The sequence below is a fragment of the Pristis pectinata genome, chromosome 3, assembly GCF_009764475.1.
Source record: "Pristis pectinata isolate sPriPec2 chromosome 3, sPriPec2.1.pri, whole genome shotgun sequence".
Taxonomy (NCBI): Eukaryota; Metazoa; Chordata; class Chondrichthyes; order Rhinopristiformes; family Pristidae; genus Pristis; species Pristis pectinata.
Genome location: NC_067407.1, coordinates 77,814,658 through 77,827,365, shown reverse-complemented (window position 1 = coordinate 77,827,365; position 12,708 = coordinate 77,814,658). Strand labels below are relative to the sequence as shown.

General features: G+C 43.1%; 1 protein-coding gene across 1 annotated transcript in view; it reads left to right on the top strand.

Moving 5' to 3' along the window:
• Nucleotides 1–4,460: 4,460 nt before the first annotated feature.
• Nucleotides 4,461–12,708, top strand: part of LOC127567823 (glycogen phosphorylase, brain form) — an 83,157-nt gene continuing 74,909 nt past the window's right edge. Inside the window, exon 1 of the mRNA XM_052010934.1 lies at nucleotides 4,461–4,994. Within this exon, the coding sequence (XP_051866894.1) occupies nucleotides 4,752–4,994 (243 nt within the window). The 5' untranslated portion in view covers nucleotides 4,461–4,751. The remainder of the gene's footprint in view (nucleotides 4,995–12,708) is intronic.

The window sequence follows — 12,708 nt, the reverse complement described above, 5'->3', positions numbered from 1 at the left end:
CTGTGCCTCAAGAAGGCGGCATCCATCACTAAGGACCCTCACCATCCGGGACATGCCCTCTTCTCGTTACTACCATCGGGGAGGAGGTACAGGAGCCTGAAGACCCAATCTCAACGATTCAGGAACAGCTTTTTCCCCTCTGCCATCAGATTTTTGAACAGTCCATGAACACTACCTCGTTATTCCTTTTTTTGTACTATATGTTTATTTTTGTAATTTATAGTAATTTTATGTCTTTGCACTGTACTGCTGCTGCAAAACAACAAATTTCACATCATATAAGTCAGTGATAATAACTCTGGTTCTGATATCTCTACCTTCCTCAATAGCACTCAACTTTATTGCTGCAGCCTGCAAAATTGCTGATATTCCAATAGCTGCTCAAATTCATCTACCGAACCCAGTACTGTGACCAGCATTGTCCTTGACCTCCTTGACAGCTATGACAATGAGTTGTATTAATAATAAAAGTTGTATTTCTAATCAATCAATAAAAATACGTAACAGCGACTGTCATTATGCGTGTGACCATTTTGATATGTGCACAGCACTTGTATGTGAACATTTTTGAGTGTCTGATGGTGAAGTGTTAGGATGAAAAGCAGTGTATGCAAGTGCTTTCTGATTGCTTGACCTGCATTGTGTGAGTTCATATAAGTCTTTTCCTACTCAGGTTCATTCATGTGGGTAAAAATGTAGCCACCCACATGCTTAACCTGTGCTGTTACTGGATTCTTTGCCAAAGGCAGCTGGCTACCCAGAAAGTGTTCCTTTAACACAAACCACATGATCCCCATCCAGGTTCTATCAGCTCACCTTAAGGTACCCTGTGGAAAGCTCTGATCTGATTTTGCCGAAACTGCAGATACGATTTCTAATGATCAGTGCACACTTTCCTGTGGGTATGGTATTGCAGTAGTTATGTTACTGGCCGAGTGATCCAGAGGCCTAGACCAATAATCCAAAGAATGCTGATAAAATCTGAAGTGTATTGCCTGAAAGATGGTATATTGAAAAGAGAATAGGTAATTTTCAAAAGAGAACTGGATTTATGTTTGAAAACAACGACAATCTTGCAGGGCTACAGGAAAAACATTTTACAGAGGACAATTTCAGCCAGGACAATTCAGCTCCTAAACACATTAGTCCAAATATGGGCAGAAGAACTAAATTCCAGAAATGAAGTGAGATTGCTTTCTTTGACATCGTAGGATTATTTGATGGACCCTGGCATCAAGAAATCTGAGTAAAATTGTAATGAATAGGAATCAACAGCAAAACTTTTCTCTGGCTGGAGTTGTACTTTGCAGAAAGGAAGGTATTTGTGTTTGTTGGAGGCCAATCATTCTAATTCCAGGATATCACTGGAGGAGTAGTCTTATAATAGTCTTCTAGGCAAAACCATCTTCAGTTGCTTCATGATTGACCTTCCATCAGTCATGGGGGATACTTGAGAAACAAAGGACTACAGATGCTTGAATCTAGATGAAAAACAAGATAATGCTGGAGGAACTCAGCAGGCCAGGCAGCATCCGTGGAGAAAAGCAGGTGGTCAACGTTTGGGGTCAGGACCCTTCTTCAGAACTCAAGATAGGAAAAGGGGAGCCCAATATATAGGAGTGAAAAGTAGAGCAGTGATAGGCGGACAAAAGAGGGGAGGTGGGGTGGGCACAGGGTGGTGATAGGTAGATGCAGGTAAGAGATAGTGACAGGCAGGTGCAGGGGAGGAGGGGAGAGCAGATCCACTGGGGGATGGGTCAAATGTAAGAAGACAGAGAAAAAAAGGGCTAGGAAAGGGAAGAAGAGAAGAAGCATGGTGGGGGGTGGGGGGGGGGGGTTGTGGGGGGAGGGGTGGATTACCTAAAGTGGGAGAATTCAATATTCATGCCATTAGGCTGCAAGGTTCCAAGACGGAAAATGAGGTGCTGTTCCTCCAGTTTGTGCTTGGAATTCTCCTGGCAATGGAGGAGGCCGAGAACTGACATATCAGTGATAGTGTGGGAGGGGGAGTTGAAGTGACTGGCAATGGGGAGATGCAGGTCGCGGTTAAGAACAGAGCACAGGTGTTCTGCAAAATGGTCACCTACTCTGTGTTTGGTCTCACCAATGTAGAGGAGGCCACACTTGGAGCACCGAATGCAGTAGATGATATTAAGGGAGGTGCAGGTGAATCTCTGTCTCAGCTGAAAGGACTGTTTGGGTCCCTGGATGGAGGTGATGGAGGTGGTCTAGGGGCAGGTGCTACACCTATGGCGGGGGCAGTGGAAGGTTCCCGGGGTGGAAGCAGGATGGATTGGGGAGGGGGAGGAGTGAATGAGGGAGTCACGGAGAGAGCGGTCCCTGCAAAAGGCAGAAAGGGGTGGGGAGGGGAAGATATGCTTGGTGGTGGGGTCCCGTTGGAGATGGCGGAAGTGGCGGAGGATGATATGTTGGGTACGTAGGCTGGTGGGATGAAATGTGAGGACAAGGGGAACCCTATCCCTGTTGGGTCTGGGAGGGGTGGTGGTGAGAGCGGAGGTGCGGAATACAGGTGCGAGCTCTCTCGACCACAGCTGGAGGGAATCCCCAGTTAGAAAAGAAGTTGAACATCTCGGTTGTCCTGGAGTGGAAAGCCTCATCGTGGGAGCAAATGCTGCGGAGGCGGAGAAATTGAGAAAAAGGGATAGCATCCTTGAAAGAGACCGGGTGGAAGGAGCTGTAATTAAGGTAACTGTGGGCATCAGTGGGTTTGTAGAAGATGTCAGTGGATAAGGAATCTCCTGAGATGGAGACAGAAAGGTCGAGGAAGGAGAGAAGGGTGCCAGAGATAGTCCAAGTAAATTGGAGAGCTGGGTGAAAATTAGTGGTGAAATTTATGAAACTGTTGAGTTCCGCACGGGTACAAGAGGTGGCACCAATGCAGTTGTCGATATAGTGGAGAAAGAGTTGAGGAATGGGGCCGGAGTAGGCTTGGAACACAGACTGTTCAATGTAACCAACAAAGAGGCAGGCACTGGGGCCCATGCAAATGCCCATAACTACACCCTTGGTCTGTAGAAAGTGAGAGGAGTTGAAAGTAAAGTTATTAAGGGTGAGGACAAGTTCAGCCAGGCGGAGGAGAGTGTTAGTGGAAGGGAACTGGTTCTGTCTCTGGTCAAGAAAGAAACAGAGGGTGCCCAGGCGATCGTGATGGGGAATGGAGGTATATGGGGACTGGACATCCATGGTGAAGATGAGGTTGTGCATGCCGGAGAACTTAAAGCTATGGAAGAGTTAGAGGGAGGTGTCAGAAAGGTGGCTAAAGTGACTTATAGAATCTCAAGCGAAGGTGGTATGGCCGCACCCTCTGTAAACAAAAAATGACAAACATATGGGTTGTTCGCAGAGCTGGTTGGGTAGGTAACTGGACAAACAACTGCCCCGCTGCAACGTTAGCAACTCTTTCTGACTTCTCAAAACCTTTCCAATATCTCTGTGGTACAAAACAATAGTGTGATAGAATACTTTCCATTTGCCTGATTGAGTCCAGCAGCAATAACACTAAAGGACATTTACACCATTCATATGCCTGATCAGAATGGAACTCCTGTTACAGCACTGCAGATGTATGTACCTTAACCACAGATGGCAGCAGTTCAAGAGACTATTGAACTGGCACCTTCTCAAGGAAAATTAGGCATAGGTAATAAAATTTGGAACAAAAACAGATGAAACTGGAAGCACTCAACAAGTCAGGCAGCATCCTGGGTGGTGGCTGGGGATGGTGAGGTGAGGTGAGGTGAGGTGAGGGTGGGGCAGGTTGCAGTGCAGGGGAGAAATAGATTCAGCCCTTCAAATCTGACCCCTTATCAGAACTGGAAAATATGAACTGATCTTGTCATGGTGCCCAGATCCCATAAATAAATAAAAATACAATTACATCATTTATATGAAAGTTGGGGGAGTGAAATCTGCCTCACTATTGCTGTGAAATGTTAATTTCATTTTATGAGAGGGTGAAATATGCTAATTTATTTATATTGGGGTGCAGTTTGTTCTGTAACAGAGGTACAAATGATCTCACACTATACGAAGCACAATGTTTCTTATTTATGGAGAACACTTTCCCCTTTACAAGTGGGTTGAGAGAAGTAGTGAGGCAGGGTTGGGACTTAATTTCTCTCAGTTTGCTGAGGTTGCGACTTGTCTCTATTTTGCACAACATGGAGCTGCAGTTTATTTCACTGTGTGGGATTCCCACTGTTTACAAGGGAATAATTTTTCTAACTTCGTTTGTATAGGGTGTAATGTTTCCCCATAATGGGAGGGGGTATATCTTTGCCCCTGTTTATGAGGGTACAGTTTATCTCGCCCTGTTTATACGGGATACTGTCTATCGTGTTCGGGTGCAATCCATTTCTCCATGGGATGCAGTCTTTCCCAGTGTTTATCTGAGTGCGAAATCAGCCTAACTTTATACACGGGGTTCAGTCTTCGGCTGTGGATGGGAAAGGGGGTGGGAACAGACAGTGGTGGCATGTCCCCGGCCATGCTAGGCGCAATGATAATGCAGTTGCGGCGTTGTTTGGATGTTCGGCCTGTCTCTCCCCACCCTCCCTCTTCCTGTGTCCAATGAGCTACGTACATAGCACGTCTCGCAGCAGGAAGAACGAGAAGCGGCCAACCAGTTTTTCGGCTCTCATTGCGACCTGAGCCGGAGTCCCGTGCACTTCTTTGCCTGTGAACCCGCTACCCCAGAAGTAACTCCCCACCTACCCACCCAAGGGTGCACCATGACCACCCCTCTGACGGACTTCGAGAGGAGGAAGCAGATCAGCGTGCGGGGAATCGCTGAGCTCGGGGACGTGGTGGAGTTGAAGAAAAGCTTCAACAGGCATCTACATTTCACTCTGGTCAAGGACAGGAATGTCGCTACGCCCCGCGATTACTACTTTGCCCTGGCTCACACCATCCGCGACCACCTGGTTGGTCGCTGGATTCGCACCCAGCAGTATTACTACGAGAAGGATCCCAAGGTGGGTGAGGCCAATGCACCACAGTCCATCAGTCCTCCACCCCTCCCTCCCCGGCCATCGTTAATGCTTCCGCATCTCACCCGTTGCCTGAAACTGCTCACACTCAATGGCTCGGTCCCCTCATTGTAATTTTAAAAAAATGCGAAGAGATTAGAGAAAGAGAGAGGGTGTCCAATACTACCAACGAAAGAAAAATGTTTATTCATATTCAAATGTTTTAAAAGGGTGAATGTTAATCTAACACGACCTTTCCCGAATTTATTTCTGCATCCGCTTTCCGCACTCAACATGTTACGTGCCTTGTTTGTTTTATTTAGAGCACCAGAGATCATACTCCCAAAACAAAAACTGTCTTGTCGTTTTAAAGAATAATAGTGGAATTTTTAAAATAATTCGCGCAAAGCTTTCAACTTGTCCAAACATGCATTCCCGTTGAACCCAGCCTGGTGCCGGATTTTGCATTCTAAATTTTTTATTTGCACTCCGAACTTGGCTTCTACTTGGTTTAATTTCACTCACTGTAGCCTGCATTCGTACTGTGTAGCTTTGATCTAATCTGCTTATCATTCTAATAGAGCATCCTTCAGGAAAGGTGCATTTCCAAAAGTTGTATTCCATTTCATTTACACTTGTCTGATTATAGCCTTAATATTTGTTATGTTTTGGACAATGTTGGTGCTGTGTATTAGAGGATAAGTGTGTGATATTCGAGGTACAAAGGATTAGGATTGGTATGGCCCATTGCTTTTTTTTCCCCATCGTCCACCCCTGTACCTAGTTAAAATGCTGAGCTTTAAAATTCCTTTTAAGTAGGAGAAAATGAAGAGTATAACTAGTGAGAAAGATAGTCCAAGACTTAGGTAAAATTTGGTCAGTCAGCCCAAACAGTCCACAATGGCCTTCACGCTTCACGTGAATAGGGAGTCAAAATCCTATTTACCTGCCTTCTTTTCATATCCTTTGTACACTTATCCAATCTTGAACACTAATAGTTTCTGTTAATGGTTCTCAACAGCCTTACTCTTGAAATTCCTGTTAGTGTTCAAATGCCTTAGTATCTGCACCTTCTCCTTTGACCTTTAAAGAAATAGGAGCAGGTGAAGGCCATTTGGCCCCCCCTGAGCCTGCTCAGCCATTCACAAAGGTTGATCTTCTACCTTGGAATTATTTTCCTGCCCAATTCCCATATCTCTTGATTCTTTTAATATCTACAAATCTATTGATCTCTGTTTTGGATGCAATCAATGACTGAAGCTCCCATGAGGTAGAGAATTCCAAAGAATTGCCGTCCATTGATGAAGAAATTTCTCCCATCTCATTCCAAATTACATACCCTTTATTTTGAGACTGTGACCCCTGATATAGACTCCTCAAGCAGGGAAACATCCTCTCTGCACCTACTGTGTTCAGCCCTTTTAGAATTTTTTTTTATGTTTTATTCCTATAAGTTCCCAGGATCTCTATCCTCCTTCAGTTCTGGTGTCTTGCTCGCCTCCAGTTTGTTTTTTCACTCTACCATTGAGAGTTATGCTCTCATTTGGCTGAGCATTAATGCTGTGAATTTTCTTCCTAAAAATCTCTAAATTGCCTTTTAAGACATTCTTCTACTCTTTGGTCAAGCTTATGAACACCTATCTCAAATTTTTGAGGCCTTGGTGTCAAAGTTGTTTAATAATGCTCTTGTAAAGAGGCCTTGGGGTTACACCTATGTTAAAAATACTAATTATGGATATATAGTTGTGAGCATCTACCCAATGGGTACATGAGACTTCTTAAACGTGCCAAATGGTTTGTCTTTTACCCAGAAGTGCACTTATGGCTTCCTAAATGAAGTGATGGGAAGCACCAAATGTCTTTTTTTTTTAGCCAGTTATCTAATTCATTCTGTATGTATGTGTTTTCTTCAAAAAAGCACGTACACATGTAAATCAAATATGTCTCATGCACTTTCCAAAGGAGACAGTTTTCAAAATGGGAACCTCAGTCAGTACGTCACTTTTTATTTGCTTTGAAAGTCGTAAAAGATTTTGGGCTGTGAGGGTTTGGGTGTCAGTGCAGGGATTTGGTGTTTCCTGTTGAAGGGTTGTTTGTGGTAGAGAACTGTTCCCAAAATCTTTGCAATGTTGCTGTGACACAAGCCATACAGAAACGGTTGGGAATTGTGCAAGGTGACGATCTCTCCTCCCATTCCCTCTCGATCTTTTCTCTTTCCAGGCTGCCTGTCTTAATCCCTCTATTGCATCTTCCCAGTCATGGCTGAGATGTGGAATTATGTACATCATGGCTGAGAATTATTCCATTGGATAGTCTATTGGCATCACAACACCAACCATCTATTGATATACCACCTCAATGATATTTGAATTCACATCCTGTGCAGCTGGTGTTTTTCTGTAGAGGGAGGAGATGCCGAATGTTAGTTTGAGGTTGTTGCATTTTATTTGATAAATGCTACTTTTCAAGTTTTGTTGGAAATCCTTTCCTCCTTCCTGGTCAAGAAAGAAAATGAGGCAAAAGGGGAGTGCTTTGCTGTAACTGCTCACCAGATTTGTGTGTGTTTGACAGGTTGACCCTTTATGTTCTTCCTTCCTTTCCCATAAAGAAATGATTGGCTGTAATCAGTGGCTTCCCCATAAGGTAGATTTCAGGCCATTGATTGAGACAACATCATCTTGACTGTTGCAAAATACTGCAGTATAAGTAATCAATAAAAAAAATAGGAACATTACTGTGAATGTATTTATCTTTTTTGTGTTTATACTTTGAAAGATGCAAAATAATCTGCAATTATTTAGAGGAGCTCAAAGCACTTTACAGTCAAAATGGTTGTGTTTAAGTTTTATAACAAAATGCTGAAAATTCTAAGTAAATCAGGTAGCTTTTGTTGGAAGAGAAACCAATTTAATGTCTCAGATTCTTATTATTTATCAGTTCTGAAAAAAGGATGGCCAGTTTGTACACAGTAAAACCCCAAAGGTCACAGTGAAATAATTGCAGAGAGTGACTATATTTTGCTAATGTTGGTTCAACAATAAATATTGTTCAGGAGAACTTCTCTCCAGGTAATACCATGGGATTATGTTCAATTGAGGTGGCAGATGGGCCCTTTGTTTAATATCTCTTTTGAAGGATGACTCTGAAACATTGAATATTTCCTCAATAATTGCACTGAGACTATTATTTCTGTTCTCCAGTCTGTAGAGAGGAGCTGGAACTTGCAACTTTCTGACTAGGACGTGCTATCTTTGACCTGACACTTGATTGATGTTGCAGCCATTTTCAAATTCTTCAGAATGGAAGAAGAGCAAAAGATATCATTTTTAGCTGGGCTTGATCTGAAGAAAACACGAGACTGAACAGCAGGCAGAAACAATGGGTCTACCAGGGCAGTCCTGTTTGTGGATTTTGGGCAAGAGGTAGAACGGAGAACAGTACAGCAGGGGAACAGGCCCTTCGGCCCATAATGTATGTGCCAAAAATAATGACAAATTAAACTAAACCTATCTGCCTGCAAATGATCCATAAGCCTCTATTCCCTGCATGTTCATGTACCTATCTAAATGCCTCTTAAATGCCACTATCACATCTGCTTCCACCACCACTCCTGGCAACGGGTTTCAGGCACCTACCACTCTGTGTAAAATGAAACTTACCCCACACATCTCCCATCTATGCTTCTTATAATTGTATAAACCTCTATCAGGTCTCCCCTCGGCCTCTTGTGCTTCAGAGAAAACAACCCAAGTTCATCCAACCTCTCCTTATAGCTAATACTCTCTAATCTGATGAACCTCATCTGCATCCTCTCCAAAGCTTCCACATCCTTCCTGTAATGGGGCAACCAGAACTGCACACAGTATTCCAAATGTGGTCCAACCAATGTTTTATACAGCTGCAACATGACTTCCTGATGCTCCATGCCCTGACTGATGAAGGCAGCCATGCCTTATGCCTTCTTTATCACTCTATCTACTTGTGTTGCTACTTTAATGAAACTATGGACTTGGACTCCAAGACCTCTCTGTACATCAATGCTGTTAAAGGTCCTGTCATTAATGTATACTTTCCCCTTGCATTTAACCTCTCAACGTGCAACATTTCACACTTGCTTGGATTAAGCTCTATCTGCCATTCCTTTGTCCATATCTAGAACTGCTCTGCATCATTGCTACATCCTTTGACAACCTTCTACATTATACACAACATAATTTTTGTGTCGTCTGCAAACTTACTAATCAATCCAGCTACATTTTTGTCCAAGTCTTTTGTACATTATCACAAACAGAGGTCCCATCACTGATCCTTGTGGAACACTGCTGGTTACAGACCTCCAGTCAGAATAACGTCATTCTACCATTACCCTCTATTTCCTATGGCCAAGCCAATTTTGAATCCAGTCTACCAAGTTACCATGGAACCCATGTGCCTTGATCTTTTGGATCAGCCTACCATCAGGCTTAAATGCCTTATTAAAGTCCATGTAGACAACATCCACTGCCTTGCATCATCAATCATCTTGATCACCTTCTCAAAAAAAAAACCTCAATCAAGTTTGTAAGACATAACCGGCATGCAGAAAGGCGTGCTGACTATCCCTAATAAGACCATGCTTTTCCAAATGAGAGTAAATCCTATCCCTAAGAATCCTCTTCAATATCTTCCCTATCACTGATGTGAGGGTCACTGGCCTATAATTTCTTGGATTATCCTTATTTCCCTTCTTAAACAAAGAAATATTGGCTACTCTCCAGTCCTCGGGGACCTTGCCTGTGGCTAGAGAAGATGCAAAGATCTTTGTCAAGGCCGCAGCAATCTCATCTCTTGCCTCTCTCAATGACCTGGGATAGATTCCATCAGGACCTGGGGATATCCACGTTAATGTTCTTCAGTGGACCCAGCACCGTCATCTTCTCGATCTCAACGTGTCCCAGATTATTAATATACCCACTCTGATTTCACTACCCTCCATGTCCTTCTTGGTGAATACTGATGTGTAGTAGTCATTTAGTATCTTGCCCTACTGACAACCCTTTCTCTTGTCTCTAGCACCCCCCTTCCACTTGGATTCCATGAGCTTCCGACTGCATGTTATATCAACTCCCAGTCCCATTCCCACACCAACCTGTCTGTCCTCTGCCTTCTCCACTGCTGCAGTGAGATCAAGCACAGACTAAAAGAACAGCCTACAGCCCAACAGTGAATTTTTCAATTTTGAGTAACTCACTCCCCCCGTGTTCCTTTCCCACTCACACCAGTCCACCCAGGGTCTCTCTCCCTCTGTTCACCTTTTCTATCACCTCCCTTCCTCCCCATTCCTTTCTTCCCCCTTCCTTCCCCCCCCCCCCCCCCAACCTCCCGTTTGTTTACTTGGACTCATCACACTTCCTTCCTCCCTTGCCTTCTGCCCATCAGCCATGTAACTATCAAATAGGTTTCTACTCCTTTGGTTTTCCTTTCCTATCCCCTCCCCCACCTGGTTCCATCCCCCCCATCATCCCTCACATATCTGGTTCCAACTATCACCTACCAGCCTCCATCTCACCCCTTCCTCTCATGGGTCATGACCCTGCATCAGGACTGAGAAGGTATAGAGTACATAGAAGTACCTTCTCAGTCCTGATGCAGGGTCATGACCCAAAAGTCAACCATCCTTTTACCTCCGTGGATGCTGCTTGACCTGAGTTCTAGCATTTTATCTTTTGATCTGAAGGATATTTCCCCGAAGCTCACTACACATGAGGTTTGTTTCAGCATTATTGCAGAGACTAGAAATGATTGTGCATGTTACACATTTGGTTATTTAAATACTCTACAGTATTCATCTTGTCATTCACAAATTGTTTAGCAAAGCTTTGCTGTAGATTGTGGGTCCACTGTTACATAAACTCCACCTTTGCACTGATTAATCGGTATCACCTTGTACATGTTTTGAAATGATAAACACTGAGTGCTGGAAGTTGACTCCAGCTTTGCAAGCTACAGAACATGAGACAGTTTTCTCTTATTATTCCTGAAACATTTGTTACTTTCATCATGTTCTGAAGTTACCAGTACAGGCATAAACGTTATGGGAAGGAAAAAAGGCACTTTTTCAGAAATATGATTCAACTGCAGTTTTAAATGTACCGTTTGATGCTATTATTTGTAACTGAAAAGTCTGACTATATAAATGTGCTGCGTTATGCATTACTGAGTTACTAGAATGATAACACATTTGGTAAGATATTGGTTTTGAAGGTCAGAAACTGAACTAGATCTGGTTCACTTTCACTTAAAGAGAACGTATTAGCAAAGTTTTGCCTTCATTGCATATGATCCATTCTAACTTCAAATGCCATGAATCAATCTTGGCACCACTAGGCAAGTGACAGGGGAGGGTCGGTTTAAAGAGATATTTATAATGCACATTTCATAAACTCTGGACCAAACAACAGCTTTGCATACAATTAGGTACTTCTGTGGTTACTGTTGTAATGTAGAAAACAAGATAACCAGTTTAAAGTCAATAAGGTCCCATACATAAAGGTTTCTCCTTATGATATTGTTTGAAGGCTAAGTAGTGGGAAGAACATTATGAAGAACTCACCTGTTTTTCATATAGTGCCTGTAATCATTTGCATTCATCTAGGAGGGCAGAATGCATTTCATGTTTTGTTCAAATCATTACAATTGGCAAAGGAAAGGATGGTTGATGGTGGTGTCGGCACAAGGGGTTCATGAGTGGGGAAATGTTTTGTTGGACGTCATAACTGACAAAGACAAAGGAAGACTTTAAAAGCTCCTGCTAGCTCCTCTCAGTACTCCAGTATTCAAGTGTCAGCAGGAATTATGTCTCGCCTGTGGAGTGGAACTTTGTATCCATAGTTCCTGATCCAGAAATGAGGGTGCTACCAGTGCTCCGTGGCTGGCACAGTGCTCCACTGAATTACATGTTTTTTTTTTGTTCTGTGAAGCTATTACAAAAGTGAGATTTCTTAGAAGAGTTCCACAAGTGTACTGAGAGAAGACCTATTCAAGGAGGAACTAAGTTGTGAGATTGGCCTGTTGCCTAATTTGCAAAATTGAGAACTGAACCTTATTTCCTTTGTCAGTTTAGTTCAGCATGCAGACTTCATCAGTGAAGCTATAGGTTTATCTTCGGATGCCTTAATGCTATAAGATGTAGTTATTACTGAGTGGGGCTGGAAAATGCTTTTTTCTAGGATACAGTATGATGTGGTTTGTGCACTAGTTTAAAGTGTTTCTTCTGGATTTAAGAGGGCAGCAGGTCTGGAATGAATACCTTTAGTGCCACTCAAAACACCAATGAGTAGACAAAGGGACACACAGAGCTCTGAAATTCAGGTCACAGCTGTTACTGAAACCTGAAACCAAAGGGAGAATACTGATAGTACCCAGTAGATCAGGCGGTGCCTGTGGAGAGAGGAAAACTGAGTTAATATTACATTTGAAAAAGCATTGCAGCAGAACTGGCCAATCCTGATACAAGCAGGAAAAACAAGTTATCTGAAATTGTTGAATTCGATATTGAGTTCTGAAAGCTACATTGAGCACAGATAGTTCTGTTCTTCTAGCTTACAGTGGGGTTTATTGGAATAGCCACCTACCTTTGGATGCCATAGGCAGAGGAGCGGGATAGAGAATTAAAGTGACAAAAACCTGGAGGTTAGTCATTGGAGAAGCTGGGGTTACACTTCTAGGAAAAGAGAAGATC